Here is a 24,569-nt window from a genome sequence, read left to right on the forward strand (position 1 = left end):
AACTGATAAGGACCTATTGTGCTCTACTCAATATTCTGTAATGACCTACACGGGAAAAGAATCTAAAAAAGAGTGGATATATGTATATGTGGGTTTCCCTCGTGGTTCAGACAGTGAAGAATCACTTTCACTTTTCCTGTTTATGTATACGACTCATTCACTTTGCTGCGCAGTAAAACCAACACTTCCTAGGTGGCTCTAGTGGTGAAGAATCTGCCTGCCAGTGCCGAGACATAAGAGATGCAGGTTTGATCCCTGGGTCAAGATCCCCTGGAGGAGAGCATGGCAACCCACTCCAGTATTCTTGCCTGGAGAATCCCATGGACGGAGGAACCTGGAGGACTACAGTCCACGGGGTCGCAAAGAATCAGACACCACTGAATAGACTTAGCAGGCAGAAACTAACACAGCATTGTAAACCAACTATACTTCAAAAAAAGAAAAAAAGACATTTGCCTTGGGCACTCTCTCCCCTTGTTCCCACTAGCTGGAAGATTGCAACAGCTAGAGTCCTTTGGAACCTCAGTGGTAAAGAATCCGCCTGCAATGCAGGAATCACAGGTTTGATCCCTGGGTAGGGAAGATCTCCTGGAGGAGGAAATGGCAACCCACTCCACTATTCTTGCCTGGATAATCCCATGGACAGAAGAGCCTGGTGGGCTACAGCCCATAGGATCGCAGAGTTAGACATTGACTGGAGTGACTTAGCACACATGTAGTCTTTTGGAAGCCCCATCGGCCTTGGCATGCTCACCTTGGAGCAATGATTTGAGAGAGAAACAATCTTTTACTTTATTTAAGTGACTTTATTTTGGGGTCTTTTTGTTACAGTAGCTTCTCAAGTACCTTAGCCAATGTATCATGTGGGATAATAAATGACCTCTTGGGACTTACCTAGTGGTCCAGTGGTTAAGAATCCACCTGGCAATGCAGGGCGTTTGGGTTTGATCCCTGGTCGGGGAACTAAGATCCCATAGTTGCCTTAGTTGCCTTGGAGCAGCAAAGCCCGTGTACCACAACTAGAGAGTCTGTGGGCGGCAGAGAAAGATTCCACATGCCACAACGAAGATGTCTAGTGTTGCAACTAAGACCTGATGCAGCCAAACAGACAAATAAATAAACACTCTGTTAAAAAAAAATGAGTGCCCTCCTGATTTCAGCCACCTGAGTTGTTTGTAGCAGCCAGGACCTCCTCTCTGATCTTTCTTCCTTGAAAGTTAGTGGGTGCTGGTGCTGAGTTCCAGTTTTTGTTGGTGGTGGACTATATCTGCAAGGAATGTCTTCCTGTTTGAGGGTGCCTCCTCCCGAGATCCCACCGAGTCTAGTCTCACCTACCACCTTTCCCTCCTGCTCCTAGCCCAGGGAAGGGGATGACCTCCCCGACCCCCACTGTGGAGCCTAGATTGCACTTGAGTCTTCTGTCCATTGTCAGGTCCTGAAGGCCTGTCCAGCCCTGTCCACCTCACAGCAGACTTTCCAGCATGCCTTGCGCTGGCTGGTCCACTTTAGGACAAACAGAGATTTAGGAACAAGTGAACCATGAAACCAGACTTCCAGGAACAGCGTCCTAAATTATCCTCCATCTTTTTTCTCAGATAGAGGACATTCCAATTTAATGTTTAAACTAGTCGAATATTGATACAACAGCAAGGGGGAATTATTCCCCTACCCCAGAGCTGCTGGAAGTGCTACCTCCTTGCTTGCCTGTGACTGGTCGGCTTGGAGGGTTCATTAAATAATTGACAGGAAACCTGCCACGGGCCCCCTGCAGGACCACACACTGCCCCGCAGTGGAGGGATGGGACCTCATCTCCTCCAGACAAAAATATCTGTAAAAACATTGGCCAGAAACAAACAACAGGATTCCTAGGATCTGATTACTGTCGCCAGGGCGGGCTTCCACAGGAGCCCACCCCTCCCTTCCTTCTCCTTTCCGAGAATTTAACAGTGAATGCCCAACAAACGTTCTGACAGGGTCAGCAGACTGACGCTGCCAGGCATCAGGCGATGGTGAACTTGGGACGGGGCAGAAGGAAGCAGAGGATCTTTCTGGAATCCAGTCCAGGCCCAGGGGCCCAGGAAGGGCTCTGGACTGTGGGTGTTGCACCCACAGGTGATGAGGAGGGCAAGCTCTCACCCCAGGCTGTACTATTAAACTAAAATCTACTCATTTTCAAAAGATTTTAAAAAAAGGTGAGATGATGCTGTGGCTGGAGAACTACCTCACACATTCATTGTTTTAATCAAAAACATCACCTGCTCTTGATTACCCCTAGAGCCAGGGACCTCACCTCCTCACCAGGGTGCCCACGATCTTCTACTGGCAGGATCCAGAGGCCTCTAAACACCTCTGCCTTGGCTGCCAAAGAGCAGCCTGCTGAGCCCGAGTTCCTGACAGTATCCCCAGTCCTCTGCCCTACAGGGAGGGCTTCTCCAGCCTGCTGGAAGGCTCAGCTCTCACAGAAAGCCTTCTTCCTCAATACAAACCAGCTGGGGCCTCACCCTGCAAGATTTTCCTCTGGCCCATCCCTGGGCTGCCAGCATGGCACTGCAGTCTCTCCAAGGTTCTCAGCCAGCCAGCCAGCGTGAGCCAGGAAGGACCCCATAGGCCTCGCACCTCTCTCCCTGGGGCTCCTCTAACCTAGGAGGCATATGCCTGGGTGGTGGGTTCCTCATCTGGCTCAGTTCGGGCCAGAACAGAATCAGGCTGATTATGGGGTGGAGGTAGGGGTGCTGGGGGGACCCAACCAAGGCTGTCTGAGCCTTGAAAAATGAGGTGGGAAGACAGGCTCCTCCCCTTGCCCACCACAGTCATTCTCCGGCACCCAGGCCCAGAGCCCACCCAGCAGCCCTGGACCCCTCTGACCAAGGCAGGCTGTGTGCGCTCAGGCGAGTCACCACCACTGCCCACCCAGATGCCTGCCCACAGCTGCAGGGTGGAGCTCACAAGAGCGGTGCGAATGAATGCATTTCAGCCACCAGAAAGCGCTGGATGTGGGTGACTCACTTTATTTGTTTACTGCGGGCAGGGTAGGGGGTATTTTCTTTAAAATGCTTTTCCTGAGCCAAAAGGACTCCAGGCCCCTTGCCCGAGTGGGCAGCTGGCCCGTGTCACTCCTGCAACGTCTCTGGGAGAAAGGATGGGGTGGACAGGCAGGGCCTTCCCCAAAGAGCTTCCCAGGCCAACTCTGCTGGCTGCCCACCCCGGAAAAAAGAAACCAAACCCCGAAAGCGCCCCATCCCTTGGGCTCTTGAAACTGGGTCTGCCGCCCAGCTCCTCCACCAGCTGCCTCCTCCCCCTCCTTCCTACCCGCTCCTGTTTCCCCCCCGCCCCGCACCCCCAACCTTATGGGCACTTCAGCCCAGCCTGCCACTCTGTGAGGTGCTTTCAAATTCACCAGGCTTGCCCATTGTGAACAAGACCCAGGTGTGCTCAGCCAGCTCACTCCAGCTCATTCTGTCTGGAGACGCTCCCCCCACCAATGGTCGTCTCAACCCTGTGATGGTAGGCGGGCCCAGGGGGTGGCCCACCAGAGCAGGCCCCAGGCGCCGCAGTGCGCCCTCCAGTAACAGCTCTCTGGCCAACAGTTCCCCATCCTCCCCACCACCTGCCCCAGACCCTGGGGCTGCAGAGGCCCAGCCTCCCCATCTCCAGCCCTCCCATCTAGCCTCCCCTGGGAAGGCGGGCTCCAGAGCTCCTCTCTGCCACGTGCAGGCAGGTGAGCTGGCAGGCCCCCTCACAAGTACATCTTCATGGCCTTGTGCGTCGTGGGGCAGTAGCGGGCGTGGAGCTGGGCCAGGAGGGCCCTGGACGTGGCCTCAAAGCGCGTGCCCTGGCTCTTCTTGTTCCACACGTGGACCGCGAAGGTGGCATTGAGTAGCCGGGTCAGCTCCTGGGGGCTGATGTCTTCGAAGTACTTCTTCCAGTTCTGCCAGGGGATGGGGTAGAAGGCCTCGGGGGGCAGGGTGGTGACGCCGCGGCAGGCGCGGCTCTCGCTCAGGCTGCGGATGGAGCACCATTTCTTGAAGACCCGCGTGAGCAGCTGCGGGCCCTGGTGGCCCCAGATCCAGCCGTTGTAGTGGGCCACGAAGTCGCGCATGCACTGCGCCATGAACTCGTGGTGCCGCTCGAAGGCCAGGAAGGCGCCATTGAGGACGTAGCGGGACTGGGTGCCCAGCGCGTTGGTCAGGTTCCTCAGGTCCTTGAGGACGATGAAGTCCGTGTCCAGGTAGATGCCGCCGAACTTCCACAGCAGCGCGATCCTGGAGGCGTCTGAGAGCACCGGCAGCAGGTAGGGCTCCCAGCGCCGCTGCACGGCCGCGTACCAGGCGGCCAGGGGCGTCTCCCGGAAGAGCTCCTCCAGGTCCAGGGGGCGCATCTGGACGTTGGGGAAGCAGCCCAGGAGCGAGAGGCCCAGGTGCCGCGGGCGGGAGGCGTTCCCGCCAGGCAGTCCCTTCATCAGGACCACCACCGGGGACTCGGGGTGCGCCCTGGCGGCTGACTCCACGGAGCACATGAACAGGAAGTTGGGGTTCGTCCGGTCAGAGGTCTCCAGGAAGAAGATGTTGCCTGGAGGCAGGGTGCCGGGGGGCGGGGGTGTTGGGGGGACCACGTGGGGGCAGGGGACGTCCACAGGCAGGTTAGAGAGTTGGCCTTGGCCCCCGGGCTCTCCCACAACATGCCAGTAGACCATGACGGAGACAAAGAAGGTGAACTTGAAGCCAATGATGAACAGGGTACAGACTCGCTGCCTCGGGGTGCCCCGGAGCAGCCGCAGCAGGCAGTCGGGGGGCGCCGACGTCATCTCCCCAGATGTCAGGAGCCTCCAGCAGGAATCGGCTGGTCTGTAAGAGACGAGCACCACACTCAGGCAGCCTGCTGGCTTCCCCGGCTGAAGAGCACTGCCCACAGACACCAGCCATGGCTGAGCCCGGCTTCCAGACCCCACGGGCCGGCCAGGTGCTCAGGAACCCCTCTCTGACCTCAGCTCTACAGTGGGAGCAGCAGGCCATGGGCTGAGATGTGGGCAGAGGCCCTTCCACTCTGTGATATACTGGCGAGCTCCCCAAGGGCTGGGCCAGTGCCACCCACAATGTGAGGCCAGCATGGGCCCAGCGCAGGCTCTGGCCTCTCTGCAAGGTCTGTCCCCTTTGAACTGCCAGTCTGTGATGTGAGACCCAGTGCAGGCATCTCTCAGCCCCATTCGGTTCCACCAGCTGGGCCTGGAGCTGGAATAAGAGGAAGGGCTGCCTGCAGCCACAGGGACTTTCAGCAGGAGGCCTGGGGGGCTGGGTGCCAGCATGCAAGTTCACTCAGAGGCAGGACGGGTAGACTCCAGGCACATGGGCATGCTTGCTGGGTCCCCAAGCCCTTGGGGTGGACATGACAGAATCTCCCGGGCCCCTGGCTTTCCCAGCCCTTGCTTGGAGGGAGGGGGACAGGGAGGTTGTGCTATATAAGCTGTCACTCTGTCACCTGACTAGCACGGCTGCCCTCGGACCCACACTCTCTCTTGATGCCCAGGCTGTGGCTGGCCGGCAGCAGGAACATTCCCGGGTGCCTTGCAGGAGGCTGGGAGGAACAAGAGAGGCTTGTGGTGGGACCGTGTGAATCCTGGGATACATGGGACCTGTGTCTGCCTGAACCAGCTGCAGGACAGTCATACTGGAGCAAGGATTATATTCATTCACTCAGCAAATACTGACTGCCCACCATGCACATGTCAGGGGGCCTTCTCAGCACTTCAAACATATTAAGTCATTAAACACAGCCACCCTGTGGGGCGGGAATCATCCTCCTTTCACATGGTGAGAACACTGAGGCACAGAGAGGTCCGGTAACACATGCAGAGTCCTCTGCTTGGCCAGGAGCAGGGCAGGGGGTTTGAACCCAGGCCACCTGGCTCCAGGTCTGTGCTCTCACCACTGAGACATGCTGCCTGGGGACTCAGTACACGTTGACCCGGACAGTCCTATGAACAGAATCGTGGCCAGTGCTTACTCTCCTGAATCCACATCCATCCAGGCCTCAGTAACGCCAGGGCACAGTTGCATAGTTTCCACTTTAGAGGCCAGGAAGCTTGGGTGCAAGTGGTGGGACACTGGGTGCAGCCTGGGGGAGCCATAGTCAACCCTTCCCCAGGACAGAGAGGGGTCTTGTGGTCACAGCGGGGTCCCAGGAGGCTGTGACTTGCCCAGTGGGGCCTGTCCCTCCCCAAGGCTGAGGCCAGGAACCGTGGCCACGGCATGGGCTGGAAACTGACCAGCCTGGGCGGCCCATGGCGGCGAGGTGGGGAACCGGGCAGCCTGGCCGGCCTCCTGGAGACACGCCCTGGGTCAGCAGCCAGCCTTCTCTGTCAGCAGGAACCGGGTCCTTCCCTACGCTCTCCATGCCCGCAAATCCATCTGCAAAAGATGGCAAGAGACAGGGTGAAGCTGGTTCCCAGCCACATGGGCCAGGCAGGCCGGGCCCGCGGCTCACTTGTTCTTTCTGTCCTCCACTCTCTTGACCCCTGGGGGAACATGCTGGGGAGAAGAGAAGAGTTAGGCGCAGCTCTGCCCTGGAGGAGTGCTCGGCTTCAAGGGGAGACCACGTGGAGAGAGGCAATCAACCCGATGATGGCGGAACTGGAGCCAAGGGGCCAGCAAAGCGGGAGCAGGCGGCTTCCTGGAGGAGGTGACACTCGATGAGAAGGGAGTCAGCCATGGGCGTGGAGGAGACCTGCACACCTCTCTCTCCCCAGGGCCCGGCTCAGCGCTGGGTACACAGCAGTCACACAGGAAACGGACTCACGGCCTGATTCACTCACTCAACAGCCAGAAGAGAAGAGAAAGAAAGTGAAGTCGCTCAGTCGCGTCCGACTCTTGCGACCCCACGGATTGTAAGCTACTATGCTCCTCTGTCCATGGGATTTTTCAGGCAACAGCCAAGGTAACGATTTAAAAACGCAAATATGGCCAGGCTGCTCCTCTGCTCAGATGATGAGTGAGGTGGGAGGCCTAGTTCATGAGGGGGTGGCACGTCCCCCCACCCTGACCTCACACCTGCCTCTCTCCCCATCACCACCTGGCTTCCCGGTTCTTCCTTAAACCCATCCCCCCAGGCTGCCGACTCCGGGCCTCCGCACCTGCGGTTCCCTCTGCTCGGAATGCTCTTTCTGCAGATGTTCACAGGGCTGGCTCCTTCATCTTCCCACGTCCTCCCCGCCCCGGCCCCTCTAAGATCCCAGCTTCCCCCACACCCCACAGCCTCTGGTCTGTTCGCCCTAGAACTTATTCTAATACACTGTATGTTTGTGTACTTGTCCGTTTTGGTTATTTATTTGGAACAGAACCCCTATGAGGACAGGTATGTCTGGTGTAGGTTTATTTATTTTTTCAGTGTCTAGAATACTGCCTGGGTCTTGGTATGTAATAAATAAATACTGAGTAAGTGAGTGACTCAGCGTGTGGGTCTGTACTTACATAAAGGAGCAAGCGAGTGAATGCAGGGGCCAATCAGTGAGTGATCAGTGAATGAATGAATCAGCAGATGAATGAGTTAGCAAGTCAACAAGTGAGGAAATAGTCAGTGAGCACATGAGGGGAGGAAACTGGGGGGTCAGAGAGAGCTGCCTGGGATGCCCCAGCCGGGCTGTGAGCGGCAGAGCCGCTGGGGGGTCAGAGAGAGCTGCCTGGGATGCCCCAGCCGGGCTGTGAGCGGCAGAGCCGCTGGGGGGTCAGAGAGAGCTGCCTGGGATGCCCCAGCCAGGCTGTGAGTGGCAGAGCCGCTGATGTCAACCCATAACCTTGTGCTCCTGGGCCCTGGTTTTCCCCTACAGGGAGAGAGGCTATTTTGGTTCTGAGTATTTTTAATCCTCTGTGAACCACTCTGCTGAGGGCACACAGACGGGCGGTGGATGGAGCGAGGCCGGGGCTGTGTGGGGTCCTGGCTCTCCCATGGGCTGTGTTTTTGGGGTGGGGAAAGGAGCCTGTAGAGGAGGCAGGATGTGCTGGCCGTGGCTGAGGGAGCCAGACGCGAGCAGCAGCACCGTATTTGGTGCCGGAGCCCAAGACCCAGGAATGGAAACCGTTTATGACGCGAAGCTGGCCGCAGCCCAGTAGCCATGTGACCTCAGGCCCAAAGCACTCTCCAGTCCCCAGGAGAGCCTCACAGCCCAAGTCCTGGCCTTTGTCAGTCCAGCCTGGCACGTTCCTGCCACCTTCTCCTGTCTCCCGGCCGCCATCTCCAGCCCTGCCCTGGGGAGGTACTCCCTGTTAGCACCTAACTGCAGTCACATCCCGCTCTAAGTCCTTCTGTGGCTCCCCATCATCAAGACCCGCCGTGTCCAGCTCAGGGAGGAAGGAAGGGTACGAAGTGCAGGGCTGGCGGAGACTGAAGGCTGAAGGTCTGACCAGTCCCCTTCCGAGCTGGCCCTTGGCACTGGCTCTGTGGCTCCCACCTCAGGAGCACGGCATCAAGGGCATCAAGCTCATAGGTCTAGAAAAGGCTGGGACCTGGCTCTGGGACCTCATCCTCGACCATGGCCTACACCCATCCCTGCCCCCCAGTAGGGAGCCTCCACCTCTGACCCTCGCTGGGCTCCTGGGTCCAGCCCATGGCAGAAAAAAGGGTTATAAGTCACATGTAACTGGGGTCCCCAGGGGAGACAGGGTGGCCGTCTGCTGGTCTGGGTGGTCCATCATCCATTCCCACTTCTGATAACTGCACCCCGATTTCCTTTCCATACACTCTACTCCTAACTCTGGGGGTGGGCACGGATTCAGGTCTGGGCACTGGCTGTGCAGTGCTCGCCAGCCACAGTGATGGCCCCACGCTCTGCTCCCAGAGCGCAGAAGGCACCATGGATGCTGGTGGCCTGCTCATCAGGCAAGGACGAGGACAAGACCCGGTAAACGCGGGATGGGAGCTCTCTGGCACTGACTAGGCTTAGGAGCCACCGACTGTCCCAAACTAGAGGCGACTTGCCCAGCCCCTCACACGAGAGGGGGAGAAATGGAGGCTTAGTGATGCCCAGTCCCACACAGAGAATCACAGTCGAGGTGGGACTAGAACTCAGCTCTCACACCAGCTCACATGCAACCAGACGTCAGGGTTGCAGTTTCTCCAGTGTTTCCCTCCCACGGGCCCTGGGAGCCAGGACCCAGCTCTGGACTCAGCAGATGCGAGCAACTACCTGTCCTCCACCTCTGTGACAGTCACTTAATTTTTAAAAAATGATTTAAAAATTTTAAAATAATTTTTCTTGGCCTTGCCCCATGACCTCCAGGATCTTAGTTCCCTGACCAGGGATTGTACTCAAGTCACCTGCAGTGGAAGTGAGGAGTCTTAACCACCGGACTGCCAGGGAAGTCCTCTCTCCTTTTTATTGATTTATTTTATTCATTTATTCATTTGGCCGTGCTGGGTCTCGGTTACAGCGCGTGGGGTCTTTGATCTTCACTGTGGCCTGTGAGATCTAGTTCTATGACCAGGGATCAAACCTGGGCCCCCTGCATCGGGAGTGTGCAGTCTTAGCCACTGGACCACCAGGGAAGCCCCCGACAGGTCATGTAAGACCGGGGGCCTCAGTTTCCTCACCTGTGCGAGGGGAGTGCAGAGGCTGCCCTGGGTACCACGTGCATCTTGACCTGCACGTGGCCCTTGCTGGCTCTGCTATCGGCTGGGGGCAGTGTAGGGTTTGGAAACCAATGCCTGTGCGCAGATATGCATAGGAAGGATGGAGGAGACACTGCCAGAGGGTCCTTCTCCTTCCTGGAGACCCCTAGGACTGCAGAGGTAGCAGCTGGCGGAACCTTGTTCTCAGACGTGGAGGGAGGACCCTGACCGGAGAGGAGAGAAGAGCCTCGAAGCAAAGGATGGCACCTTCCAAAGATTTCTCCAATCAACCAATCGGCAATCTGTCGACGCTGCAACCCCACCTGCTTCTTCCTCTCTTCTCCTTTCTGTCCCTGGCCCCTCCTACCCCTTCCTCTCCCCTGCTGCCCCACCAGGTCTGTCTCTCTCTCCATCTCCTTCCCTCTCAAACAACCCTGGGGTGCCCCTTCTGGCCCTTGACCCCATGATTCTGCATAGGGGCAGGGGTGCAGTGGGAGGACACAGAGACAGACAGGGGCCAAAGGCCAGGTTGACAGCACTCAAAGGACTGGATAAGCAGCTGCCTCCCCTCACCCCAAGGAAGCTCTTCCCCAAGCTAGCTCTTCCCCAAAGGCCCCAATTGGCACCTGTGCCCCATATCAAGTCAAAGACACAGGGATTCATTAAGTACCAGGAGACTTAGGGCTGGGGACCTGGCGGAGGTGGGGGTGCCATGGGTGACAGAGAGATAGGGGAGGACTTCCCTTGCGGTCCAGGGCTTAAGACGGCCCCTCCATCACAGGGGGTTGGGGTTCCATCTCTGGTCGGGGAACAAGATCCCACATGACAAAAAGGCACAGCCAAAATACAAATAAATAAAATAAAATGGTTAATTAAAAAAAAAAGATCACAGAGTCAACTGCATCCTCCTGCTTGAGGATGACGCATCTCATGGGGGTCAGGAGGCCCCGACCGGCCCCGGCTGGGATCAGCGCGTTTCTCAGTTCAGCCTGATCCCCAGTGAGGGCTGTAGGATTATTCCAGCTCATTCCTGCACCCGCTCCCCTGTTTAACGTTCAGAAAACATAAGTGACTTGTCCAAGGGTCCATGCTAGTGGCACGGGGGCTGGAGGGGGCTTGCAGGTCTGCCCAGCCCCGCTCGAATTGCTCTGTGACTTTAGGCAACTCCCGTTCCTTTGTTGGGCCTCAGATTCCTTCTGCACCACGGGGAAGGGAGAGCCGGACTAACCGAAAGTTCTAACTGTGGGAACACAGGGCCTGTGCTGATCTACCTCCCTGATAAGTTAATGGCTGAGCAGATATGGAGGCTATACACCGAGGGATCCTGGGGCAGGTCACCCAGCCAGGAAATGGAGTATAGAATTCAATCCCAGGTCCCTGCTGACAGCTTCTGTTCCGCCACCGATTGGCTCTGTGACCTTGGGCCTGGGCTTGCCCCCATGCCCTGTACATTAATAAAATTGAGGGGCGTGGGCTTTTGGTCTTAGAATTCAGACCCTCCTTGGTGTGAAAAATCAGTATCTCCAGCTTCCAAACCCTACTTGGAGGAGCTGCTGTCCGGTCCTCCCACGGACCCCATCCCCACTCTTTCAGGGCATACCTGATTAAGACTGATGGATATTAAAAGGCAGCGATCCTGGTACAAGTGGCTGTTTTCAGAGCCGAGGTTACAAAATGTTCCCCCTCCAAAGTCTGTAGGTTGTTCCGAGGACAGAAATTCCTGAAGCCAGAATCTAGCAGGCAGCGGCTTGCTCTTGGAGGGGTTACGACAGACGGAAAAATAGGAGAAGCCCTCTGTCTCCAAGAGGAACGAGGCACATTCTTAGTTCTGAGTCTCCCCTCTTCTACTGATGTCAGACTGAGCCATGAGGGAAAGGAAAAAAATAAACCACAAGCTACAGCATTAGGGAAAGAAACCAGGAGCAGGACAAACTCATAAACTCCAAGTCACATGCGAGTGTTGCACAAGGCACCTGAAACCAGCAGATGCGGCAGTGGGGGTGGGGAAGAGTGTGGGACCGGGGGTGCCCAGCAGTGCAGGACCACAGCAATCACCACTTCTAAAAGGAAGACGAGGGACTGCCCTGTTGGTCCAGTAGGTAAGACTGTGCTTCCAGTGCAGGGGGCATGGGTGTGATCTCTGGTTGGGGAACTAAGATCCCACATGCCATGGGGTGTGGCCAAAAAATAAACAAATTAAAAAAAGGAAGACAAATAAGACAGGAGCCAAGGGCTTAATGAACCAGGAGGGTTCAAGGTTGGAGGCGGTGGCTTCTTCAATCAGGCTGGGTTCTGAGAGCCAACAGAAGGGAAGCTGCAGGGAAAGACCGTATATTAAAGGGACAATCCATTCTTGTGACAACAGAGGGAGTCTTTCAGGAGAGAAATCTAGAGAACGATCCTGGCCTGTCTCCCAACTTCCATCAAAACCTCCTATTAGTTGCTGGTCCAGGAAAATTCTGCTAATTCAAATAAAGGGGAAAAAAAAATTGTTAAAAGGCATAAACACAACATCCATCCAAAGATGCGACATGAATGAAGAGGGAAAGGAACACTGGTGTTCCCTTATAAGATGAGTCACTATAAAAATATCGCCACAAAACAAACAAAAATTCTAATCCAGAATGGCAGCATGAACTGAAAACAAGTAAAATACAAAACCCTGAGAAAAAAGTAATTCCTGCTTGAAGGAAGACCAGAAAGCAGAAACACAAGAGCGGGAGAAGTTCTTGAAAAAGATGAAGACAACAGGTGAGAACTGATAGACCTCAGGAAAGAACTGGAAGAAAAAGACAAAACCATTTCAGAAATGAAGACCAAACTACACGAAACCCAGGGAGAGCAGGCACGAAGTACAATAAGAGGCACAGGGGTTAAAATGAGGAAAGGGGAGCAAAACCAAATAGAAAGAAACAGAGTGGAAGAATTCAAGAAGATGGAGAAAAGACGTAAAGAAGACACAACAAATGCATAACCAGGGTTTCTAAAGAAGGTGAAAACAATGGGCCAGAATAAATATTTAAAATTATAATGCAGGAAAACTTTTCTGAAATAAGGGACGATTTCATTTCGTAAATCGAAACAGGACTCCATGTAGTACTGGAGATCAGTGACCCAGAATGGTTAAGTCCCAAGACATTTTCTAGCAAAATGAATGAACTTTATTATTATTTTTTTAGATGAATGAACTTTATAAAGACACAAAAGTAAATCTTTGGGCAGCTACCTGTGGCTCAGATGGTAAAGAATCTGCCTGCAATATAGGAGACCCAGGTTCGACCTCTGGGTTGGGAAGACCCCCTGGAGGAGGGAATGGCTACCCCCTCCAGTATTCTTGCCTGGAGAATCCCAGGGACCGAGGAGCCTAGTGGGCTACAGTATCGTAGGGTCACAAAGAGTCAGACATGATTGAGCGATTGAGCACGCACACAGAAAGACCTATGAAGGAAACAGAGTCAGGCTGGTATTAGATTTCTCAGCAGACACTCAGTGACAGATAGTGGAGCAACACCTACAGGATCCTCAAGGAAAGAAATTGTGAGCCAAAAATTAATATATGTCATCCCTCCGTGTCCACGAAGGGAAGTGGTTCCAGGACTCCCACAGCCACCAAAATCCACAGATGCTCAAGTCCATGACATAAAATGGTGTAGTATTTGCATATAAGCTAGACACACTTCCCAAATTCTCTAAATCATCTCTAGATTATCTATAATACCCAATATAAAGGGAAAAGTGAAAGTGTTAGTTGCTCAGTAATGTAAATGCTACATTAATAGTTGCAAGTGTGCAGCACGGTCAGGTTTTCCTTTTTGGAATGTTCTGGAATTTTTTTCCTTTTAATAAGTTAGACTCACAGTTGGTTGACTCTGTGGATGTGGAACCCAGAGATGTCGAGGGTTGAGTGTATAGCCAAGCTGTTCTTTAAATATTAAGGTTACACACCAAGTTTCAAAATATAAGGACTTGGGCAATAATGGATTATGAGTAATAAGTACAGAAAACCGAATGGTGATTGGGCTAACATTATTAACAGGACTGAATATATTTAACTTCAGCTCCTCTCCACCCACCAAAGAGGTAGGAATAAGGATGGCAGGATGGAACGACAGTGGTGTCTAGTCAGACAACGTAAAAATGTAAACAAAAAATTGGTAGGACAGGCAAAAAGAAGGTGGAAAGTAGAGCAAGCTCTGGTGGCCTCATCTCTAACTGCTGGGGGTAAAAACTAAAGCGGTGAAAGCTTGAGCGTATTTAGAGCGCAAAGGGATACGAAGAAGGATAACACCACCCCATGTTACTGCATCTAATAAGACGCACCATCGTGAACCACTAAAAAATAAAAACGCTGCCAACTAAGCAAAGCCACTCTGCTTTCTTATTACGTAGGATTTTTCTTTTGCAAGAATTTTTTCCTAAGTTAGATTTTAAAATCACCTATCACGTCTGTGTATACATAGGATGGAAGGAAGGAAGGAAGGAACTCCTTAGGAAGGAATATAAGTGAAATAAATTGAGTAAGGTGTTCCTGAAGGTTCACCACACGTAAAACCCGATTCTTCTGAATGATTTCTCCTCAGTGTCACTGTCTGCGCTTTCCTACATGGCAGCATCAAGTCCAGTTGACATCACTGAACTTGAGTGCGGGAGGATTTTGGTAGCTGTGGGGGTTCCCTGCGTGGATACTAAGGGACAACCATATATTAACCTTTGGCTCACACTTTGCATCGACTGTGGGTGGCGCAGCACTTCTTCAGAGTGCTTCGCTCTTGCCTCAAGAGGTTTTTTCCGAGCTGCGGACATCTCTTCAGGTTGTCATGTCACTGCATGAGCAGGAAGTGGCAAACGTCAGAAACACTGCCTGACGGAGCGCTTCCAGAAGCACGGGATGGAAACAATATACGCCTCACTCAGCACAGTATCAGCTGAGATGACCAGTGACTAGAGAAAGGGGAGGATGGAGAAGAAGCAAGTTAAATGTGTTGCTGTTCATAGAAGAGAAACAACGGGCACTACCTAAAGAAAGAAGGGACTGAGAGTATGACATGAAGGATAAATATTAAAAATGGAGCCACTCGAACAAATTACAAGCTTTCCCAAATATCGGAAAGATTCCTATTTTTTGTTTTGGGTTGTCTGTCTGTTTGTTTTCATCAGAATATAGCCCTCCCAGGGGCTTCCCCAGTGGTCCAGTGGCTAAGACTCTGTGCTCCCGAGGCAGGGGGCCTGGGTTCAGTCCCTGGTTAGGGAACTAGATTCCACATGTCACAATGAAAGGTCCTACATGCTGCAACTAAGACCCAGTACAGCCAAACAAGTAAATACATATGTGTGTATATTATATACAAAGAGGAATGTAGCCCTCCCACAAGCACAAAGGCATGCGTACATATGAACACAGCAGGTCATAGATATCAGCCATATCAATACATATAAACAGATCTGACTTGTCTATACAAAGGAAAAGGCTTTTTTAGTTTAGATCCAAGCAAATTCCAACTCTATCTTGTACTTGAGACACAAACATCAAAAAAGTGATTTAGAAGGTTAAAAGTGAAAGAATGAGCAAACGTTTAAAGACACGTACAAACAAAAACAAAGCTGAAGCCATAATCTTAGTATCTGACAATGGGAATTAAGGCCAGGCATCTCTAAATGAGCCAAGGAAAGGCCACTTATAATGCTAAGTGGTATAATTCACAAGGCGTCAAACACACTGCAGCAATTTTCAGGAAGAAGAAATTACAGGGATGTCAGGAGAAACAGATGGTAACACACTAATAACAGACTGTAATTCACCTTTCTGAGTCCAAGAAACAAGCAGATCAAACACAAAATAATTCAGAAGACCTACAAAATAATCAAAAAGTACTGCTCTATATCAAATTCTTGATCATAATAATAAATAAGTCACTTTCAAGAGCAGATGGAACATTTATGAAAACTGAAAACCTCAACAAAACCCATAAGCATAAAACATACATTTTATAAATACAGAGCAGTATGACTAGAAATTAACGTAAAAGTTAGGAAGATTTTTTAAAAAACAAAACCTCTCTCTTGGACAATTCTTGAGTCAAAAGGGAAGTACAAACGGGATCTATGGCATTTCTAGAAAACAACCATATCAAAACACTGAAGAATCTGAATCTATAAGACACAGCTGCAGATTTATCAGAAGAATGTTTATAGCCTCCAATACATGTGACAAGTAAAACAGGACCTATAAGAAGAAAGAAACCAGCAGGCGAAAAATGGTAGAAAAAGAACCTAAACCTTTTCTTAAAATGTTAGAAAATAAACAAGAAGACCAAGGAAAGAAAAATTACAGTAGAAAAAAGTCAGGAAGCAGATAAGCAGTAGAACTATGACATTAGGCCAAAAAACGGGCTCTTTGGAAAAAATTCAATGAAATATATAAATCACAATTAACCTAATTAAGAAAACAAGAGAACTGAGGAGATGAGGAGTGAGCACCCAGTGCAAACTAAGTCATGCCAAATGGGAAAGGAACCAAAGAAGCAGAGGGAAACTTTTTTAATCCTAAGATAGTACTTTGCAAATAACATTTGCAACCTGAAAAAAATAATTTCTAGACAAATATAATAAATCAAGACTGTTGCCAGAACAGTCAGTCTAGACAGGCCAACTTTTACATAAGAAATAGAATTATACAAGACCATTAAGAAACAAAAGCAATAAGACATTTTTAGAGAGGAATTTTACGAATTTACATAACAGAAGATCTCAATGCTTTTAAAGGTGTTAAATAGCAAAATATTAGAGGGAACACTTGAAAAAAAATTAAGTATGGTGGTTTATTCACTAAGTCATATCAGACTCCTGCAATCCCGTGGACTGTAGCCCACCAAGCTCCTCCATCCACGGGATTTTCCAGGCAAGAATCTGGAGTCGATTGTCACTTCCTTCTCCAGGGTACCTTCCTGACCCAGGGATCGAATTCAGGTCTCCTGCATCACAGGCGGACGGATTCTTTACTGACTGAGCCACCAGATAAGTCTAAGTTAAGTATAAAGAATTGAAATTAGTATAATATAGACATCAAAACCTGAGAAAGATGGCACAAGACACTCTACTGACCAATATCACTTATGAATTAAAAATCCTAAACAAAAAAAGCAAATAGAACTCAACAGCACATCAAAAGAGTGAACAATCAAAACCATGTGGGTTGGACTTCCTAGGTGGTCCAGTGGCTAAGACTCCACACTCCCAACGCAGGGGGCCCTGGGTCAGTCCCTGGTCATAACAAAACAAAATAAAACCAAGTGGGTTTTATTCTTGGAATGCAAGGATGGTTCAATATTAGGATGTCTTTAATATAATTCACCAAATTCATACATCTAAGGAGAAAAACCATACTATTATCCCCAGAAATGCTCAAGTAATTTGACAAGGTTTCCAACACCTTCTGGATAAATTAGGAATCAATGGATACTTCCTTAAGAAAATTATGTAGATCAACATCAAAGCCAAGAGCCAGCTTCATACAGGAGTGTGAACACTCAGCTTCATACTTGAGGGAACTCTAGCTGAAGACAGGAAAAGGACAAAGTGTCCAGCACCCTCATGGGCACTGGAAGTGTTCATCAAAGCAACTCGACAAGAGAAATTAGAGCTATAAAAACTGAATGAAAGTGAAAGTTGCTTAGTCATGTCCGACTCTTTGCCACCCCATGGACTGCAGCCCGCCAGGCTCCTCTGTCCATGGAATACTCCAAGCAAGAATACTGGAGTGGGTTGCCATTCCCTTTTCCAGGAGGTCTTCCTGACCCAGGGATCGAACCTGGGTCTCTGACATTGCAGGCAGATTCTTTACTGTCTGAGCTACCAGTGAAGCTATGATACAAACAGGGGGCTGCTGCTGCTGCTGCTAAGTCACTTCAGTCGTGTCCGACTCTGTGAGACCCCATAGATGGCAGCCCACCAGGCTCCCCCATCCCTGGAATTCTCCAGGCAAGAACACTGGAGTGGGCTGCCATTTCCTTCTCCAATGCATGAAAGTGAAAGGTGAAAGTGAAGTCTCTCAGTCGTGTCCGACTCTTAGCGACCCCATGGACTGCAGCCTACCAGGCTCCTCCATCCATAAGATTTTCCAGGCAAGAGTACTGGAGTGGGGTGCCATTTTCTTCTCCAAACAGGGGGCAACCCCCACCAAAAGTCAAATAGAAAAAGCTAAAATTACTGCTATTTTTATACAATACTACTATATACCTAGAAAAGTCAAGAGAAACTGTTGAAAAACTCCTACTAATAAAGAAATACCATAAGGTGATAGGAAACAGACACATACACAAATATAAAAAAGCAGCTGGAAGCAGAAGATATAATGAAAAGACTCCTACTCACAACCACCATCATAGTACTTAGGGTTAAACTTAACAAAAGATGTTTAACATTCATGTGAACAAAAATTTAAAGCCGCTGACAATGCAAAGTACGCTTGAACAAGTGGGAACTTGCACTGTGTTTTTGGATGGAAGATTCAGCTTTTTAAAGACGTCGATGTTCTCTTAGCCAATGTATAAACTGCACTCGGGTCTGCAGTTTAACAAACTGATTCTAAAGTTTATTTAGAAAAATAAGCAAGGGACTTCCCTGGCGGTACAGTGGTAAAGAATCTGCCTGCTCATGCAGGGGACATAGATTCAGTCTCTGGTCTGGGAAGATCACATACCACCGGGCAGCTAAGCCCGTGAGCCACAACTCCTGAAGCCCGTGCACCCAGAGCCTGTGTTCTGCAACAGGAGAAGCCCAACAACTAGAGAGCAGCCCCCACTCGCTGCAACTAGAGAAACGAAGACTCAGCCCAGCCAAGTGGAGAAATAAAATAAAATTTAAAAAAGAAAAGTAAGCAAAAACCTACAGGAAAACTCTGAGCAAAGGAAGACATGAAGAAGGACTGGTCTTTCAGAGACTGACACACGAAGCACCAATAATTAAAAGAACCTAGTTTTTGCATATAAACAGGGCAATGAAACAAATCACAGAAAGAGTATGGTATTTGCATATCCAACACGGGCAGCATCTACAAATGCGCGAGTGAAAATAGATCTTTTAATACAGCTGTTGGGCAAGCAGGGAAGTCAGTAGGGAAAAAGAACCAGATGGGCGGATAGCTCAGAATATGCCCAGGATAAACCCCAAATGGAATAATAAATGTTTCAGACAAAACACGAGTGAATTCCTTAGTAAACGGAGTTGGGAAGGTTTTCTTAATTATGCATGGAATCCAGAAGTCATGAAAAGAAAAAATTTCCCTGCAACGTTTCGCAAAATACTGAGAAAGTAAAAAATACAAGTGACATCTTGGGATGGCTTTTGTTTCTCTCAGATACCAGACATCTCATTTTTCTAACTTAGAAAGCAATCCCACAAATCAAGGAGAAAAAATGAACAATCCAAAAGAAAATGAGCCAAGGTCACATCACATCACACACACACACACACACACACACACACACACACACACACACACTGATGCTTAAACAGATAAGCAAGATGGGGGAGCTTTTTGTAAGGAAGAAAAATGCAGGTCAAAACAGTCAGATAGCATCTCTCACCCATCAGATTTGCAAGAATCTAAAACTTCGACACATCCTTCAGGCAAGGTTCTGAGGAAACGGGCATCCGTACAGTGCTGGCAGGGGTGGAGAGTAACTGACCAACATCTATCAAAATTACACATTCACGTACCCTTTTGCCTCACAGTCCCACTCTGTGAATTTATCCTACAGATAAGTGATATTTGTACCGCTCACAGGTTTGTTTGCAACCGCAAATGATTAGAAACAACCCAAGGTCTTCTTGAAGAGACTGGTTAAACACACAGTGACACTCATATCTTGGAAAACAATGCCCGCTCCCAGGGGGCCAGGAACAAGGTCACTCTGACTCATCACAGGGCCAGCACAGACCTTAGCACATCGAAGGTGCTTAATACATATTTTCTGAAAGAATGCATGAATGATCCCTAAACTGCCCAGAAAGCCAGGATGAAATGAGTAACTAATCTAGGGGAAGTGCCATCTGCAAACCGGCAAACCCTGAGCCCGCGCAGATGACAACAGTCAGAAGGTGTAACTGACATGTTCCCGCCTCACCATCCAAGGGCACAAAATATGGTCGCATGCCGTGTCCCTTCATATTCAAGTACCCGAGTGTGCACCTGTCCCGGGAGAGAAAGGTGACCTTCCCAACACTTCATGGCTAGTACCTCGCTGGGGGGAGGGGTCGAGGGGGGTGGCGCCAGGATCTCCTCTCAGGTATGTCTGCATCTGAAAGTCTCAGAGGCTTTTATCTTCCCTGAGGCCATCCCAGCCCCCCAAGGTCACTCTGCAGTAGAGCCTGGGCTCCAGCTCTCAGGATCAGGGTGAAGTCACCTTCTGCTCAGGCAGGGAGTGATAACTCACCACGGATCTGGACACCCAGACATCTGCTCTTAGCGACCCTGGACTGGGAGGACCAGGGGCGGGGGTGCGGAATGGTTATGGATGGCTTCTCTAGAAAAGCTGACGTGTGCAGACGCCAGGAGGAGGTGAGGCACCAGCTGGATGGATTTCTGGGGAAAGGGTGCCCAGGGAAGAAAGTCAGTGAGTGCAAAGGCCCTCAGGCATGTGTGCCTGAGGGACTGACCGTGGAGTCACCACCAGGAGAGGCTAGAGAGATAGAGGGGACGCTGGGCTGGGCTGGGGAGCGGGCTTGAGGGCCACAGGGAGGACTTGACAACTGATTGGCAGGGGGTGCCAGAGGGCAATTTTGAGGAGGAAAGGGTTATAGCATGACTTTTTTGGGGGGGTCACCCTGTGTGGCTTGTGGAATCCTAGCTCCCCACCTTGGCAGTGAGAGCCCCAAATCCTACCCACTGGACTGACAGGGAATTCCCTAGTGTGACTTATGTCTTAAAGAAATCTTTACGACCTGGCTGCTTTATGGGTCTAAATCACAGGGGATGTGTAGCAAGCAACAGGAATGTGTTACAAGGCTATTGTGATGATCCAGGGAGAGGGAAGTGGAGAGAGGGAATTTGGGGCACAGCTCCGCTAAACAGATTTCCGCTCTACCCCTCCTTCCCTCCCCCCAGCCCAGCCCAGCTCTCTCCATCTCTCGGTCCCTGTCCTGCAACGCGCCACCCCAGCCGCCTCCTGCTGCAGCCCCACACAAGCCCGCAGACCCCACAGTGCTGGGGTCCGGCAAGCTGTGCCTCCCCAGCCCTGCCCGCTCCCGGCGCATGACCGCCAGACTAGCCGAGCTGACGTCTGCTCTATTGCTCAAGCCACCAGGCTCTGGAAATTCCAAGCCTCTGCAACCCACTCTTTCCTCTTCTCAAAACATCCCTCCACACTCCCCTGCCCAGGAACTTCCTGAGCAGAAAAGGTACGAAGGAAGTTTTGCCATCTGTCTGGAACACACCGCCTACCAGGCACCCCACTGAACACCACGCGCCCTGGGTCTCCATGTCTACCGCGGTGGCCCGTCTTACCAATGAAAAACTCAGGTGCAGAGCAAAGGGGCTGCTGGGCTAGTGAAGGGGGGAGGCGGGATGGGCACCACCCAGGTATGTGTGCCCCCAAGTCTCTCCTCACCTAGGAAGCCACCCAGATATTGACGCTTACTGTGGCTGGGCCCCCATTTCTGCACACATTCACACCAGGAGGAGCTCGTGGCTACCTTCCAAAGGAGTGTGAACAGCACTCACCCCAAACCCTGTGCTCCCCCTTAGCCCAGACCCCTGGCAGACCTTCAGAGCCCCTGAGCAAGTCCTATGGGGGAACCACCAGGGTGAATTTGGTCTTGGAGTGAACTGGGATTGCAGGAAAGTGGGCACTAAGCCAGATGCTGCCCACTCAGCCTGATATTAAATCAGGGAGGGCCTGGCATACAGCAGGTGCACGATAAGTGCGTGATGACACGACAGCCATCCCGATATATCCTCAATGCCTTTGAAAATGATGGTTAAAAGCTTCAAGAAAACCCAGCTCTTCTCTTTGGCTCAAGGCACTAGGCTCTGGGAACACCAAGTTTCTGAAGCAAGCTCTTCCTTCTTCCCAAAATGTCCCTCCACCTTCCCGACCCAGCAACCTCTCAGTCATCGTAGGGAAGACGAGCTGCCATTTGCCAAGAATCCATCAAAATACTGTCATGGTTTTCTTCATACCTTTGAGTATTGCCTCTGTGTTTCCACAGTGCGTGTACACAGACACTTAGCCAACAGTGGGGTCATGGTTGGTGGGGCTCCCAGCTTTTCTAGAGGGATGTGTGTGTATGTGTGCGTACATGCCTGGGGGGCAGGGCAGGGGACGTCCAGTCACCACTCTCAGTGAACAGCTCTTGCTTTGCTCTTTATCTTGAAGGCTTGAGGTGAGGGTATGTGACACGTCAGCATTTTGCAGTCCTTTTCGGCCGCCTCCACTCACACGGAGCAGTGTTTACGCAGGCTGTGTCCAGGAGACGCGCAGAAAGGGACCCTTACCCACACTGCTCTACACCTTGTCTTATTTTTCACTTAAAAATATGCGGGGCCTCTGTCTCCTGAAACCAGGTGGTGGTGGTTACATAACCAGACCCATTTCCTAAAACTCATCAAACTGGACGTGCGCAACAGGCTGTAAATTCTACCTGAATTAAACTCTTTGGAAACACACGCTGCGCCTCAATTATGTCAGTAGACACAGCTCCCCGCCCTACCTCTCCAGGGTAGCCCACCTTGACTGCTGGAGGGGCTTCCCCCTGTGAGCCCCTCTGTGGCTGAGCCCCCCGTGGCTCTGCTGGTAAAGCATCCACCTGCAATGCACAGACCCAGGTTCGATCTCTGGGTTGGGAAGATCCCCTGGAGAAGAGAAACACTACCCACTCCAGTAATCTGGCCTGGAGAATTCCATGGACTGTATAGTCCATGGGGTCGCACAAAGTCAGACTCAACTGAGCGACTTTCACTTTGCACTTTGACTGCTGGAAATGTGGCTTTTTGCTTTTATAGACAACACTGTGGTATCTTAGCACTTAGATCTCTCAACACATCCTTAATTACTTCTGCAAGACCCTTCCTAGAAATGAACGGCTTAGGCCAAAGGAAATGCCAATCTGTTCTCGATACAGGTCATCACTGGTCTCGAGAACTTAAAAAGTCCAAGTTCTCTCCAGCATCAGGGCTGGTCCTCCTTCCCATCCTCTCATCGGAAGAGAGACGGGCGTGGCCAAGTTAGCGTTTATTAAAAGCTGCCTGTCAGGAATGGACCTATGTGGTTTAATAACAACAACGGTGCATATTTCCTGAGGGCTTACCATGCACAGCCACTGGTTAGAGTGGTTTCTCCTTCAGTAACTCATGTAATCTTCCCAGTAGCTGCGTGAGGCAGGTCCTCTTATTATCAATTACAGTTTAAGATTGGAAACCGAGGCCCAGCTGGGATTCAAACACCCTGGGATTCAAATAGCCAGGTGAAATAACTCTGTCTGTAGCCCAGTCCCGTTCAACTGGGACTGCACTGTGGCCAGGGGCTCAGATCTTGCTGTGGTCAAGAGGAGGCGGCTGACTCTCAGTTCCTCATCTGTAAGATGGGACTGACAGCTCAAGAGGGCTGAGGGGGTTTGAAAAAAAAGATCAGGTTAAGAAAAGCCCAGAAGTCAGGTAGGGGCTTGATCAATGGAAAGAAAAGTGAAATTGTTAGTCATGTCCGACTCTTTGCGACCTCATAGACTGTAGCCCACCAGGCTCCTCTGTCCATGGAATTCTCCAGGCAAGGATACTGGAGTGGGTTGCTGTTCCCTTTTCCAGGGGATCTTCTGGACACAGGGATCGAACCCAGGTCTCCTGCACTGAAGGCGGATTCTTTACTGTCTGAGCCAGAAGCCCGTCCTCAAATCAGGAGATTGCCTTGGGAGCTTCTGGAAAAAAGCAATCGATGACTACAGACACTCAGGGTAGGGTGGGGGTGTCTCTGGGTTCCATATCTGTATCTGGGACAATGGCGTCTGCACTTTTAAATCAAGCTGTTCATGGAATGTAAGGACCACTTTTCTGTTTTACTTTCACGTCTACCCAGCAACTCAGACTTTTCACAGGTGTGACATCCTGAAGGCTCTGCTGCCCCTGCAGCACTTGGTTCCTGCTGGGTGAGAGGAGTGTTTGGGGCACTGCCCTGAATGGAAGGGGCCCTCCTAGTCCCTGCGGCCAGCTCTGCAGAACTGGAAGCTCCTGGCCCCACTGGGGTCTGTCCAGAGGGAAGACAAACAGAGGCAGGCAGGAGAGGAAGGGATGCTCACTCACCAAGCTCTAGACACAGAAGATGGGTACTGTTTCTTGCTAGCTACAAGAGATGGAGGTCGGAGAGGACGCTCAAGGGCAGGCGGAACCCTTCAAGGTACTTCCCCTCCCTCTGGAGTCTGTCGATGGGGCTGATAACACCTTCTACCTCCCACCTCCCAGGGAAACAAGGAGGACTCAAGGGAAATGAGGTTGGCAAACAGCATAGGGTGCTGGGGGCCTCAGGTCCGGAACCTGCCGATGATGCTTTTTTTACTTTATTTTCTGGGAAGATCAAAGCCGATTCATAAGATGCCCTCCCATCCCCTCCCTCACACCTCCTGTCCTCACCAGCTCAGAAGGCCCCCCTCTAGACCAGTTCCAGCCCTCTCCCGCCTCCAGCATCCTCTGGGACTTCATCTACTGACCTGCCCCTCCCTCTTCAGGGACTTCAGCCACTCCCTCGCCTGGCTCTTTCCCATCAGCTTATAAATGCAGCCAAGTCTCCCTTATCCAAAAGCACAGACACAGTAAAATAAAAATTTTAAATGTGTTGCTCAAATGCACACACCATCAGCAGCAAAAATAGTAATAGCCTAGTCATAACCTGGGAGAAGATCTTTGCCACCAAGAGACCAGACAAGGGGCAAGCGTCTCACTGATGAACTCAAACAAGTGAATAAGAATCACCCAAAGATACTAGAT

General features: G+C 51.1%; 1 protein-coding gene across 1 annotated transcript; it reads right to left on the reverse strand.

The window, feature by feature from the left end:
- Window positions 1-3,382: 3,382 nt before the first annotated feature.
- A4GALT (alpha 1,4-galactosyltransferase (P1PK blood group)) lies at window positions 3,383-6,324 on the reverse strand. The gene is made up of 2 exons (XM_068971606.1): window positions 6,264-6,324; window positions 3,383-4,845 (listed from the first exon to the last, which is right to left on the reverse strand). The coding sequence occupies exon 2, from the start codon at window positions 4,803-4,805 to the stop codon at window positions 3,738-3,740; it is 1,068 nt and encodes a 355-aa protein (XP_068827707.1). The 5' UTR covers window positions 4,806-4,845; window positions 6,264-6,324; the 3' UTR covers window positions 3,383-3,737.
- Between the last annotated feature and the right edge of the window lie 18,245 nt (window positions 6,325-24,569).

The sequence above is a fragment of the Capricornis sumatraensis genome, chromosome 4 (assembly GCF_032405125.1).
Source record: "Capricornis sumatraensis isolate serow.1 chromosome 4, serow.2, whole genome shotgun sequence".
NCBI lineage: Eukaryota > Metazoa > Chordata > Mammalia > Artiodactyla > Bovidae > Capricornis > Capricornis sumatraensis.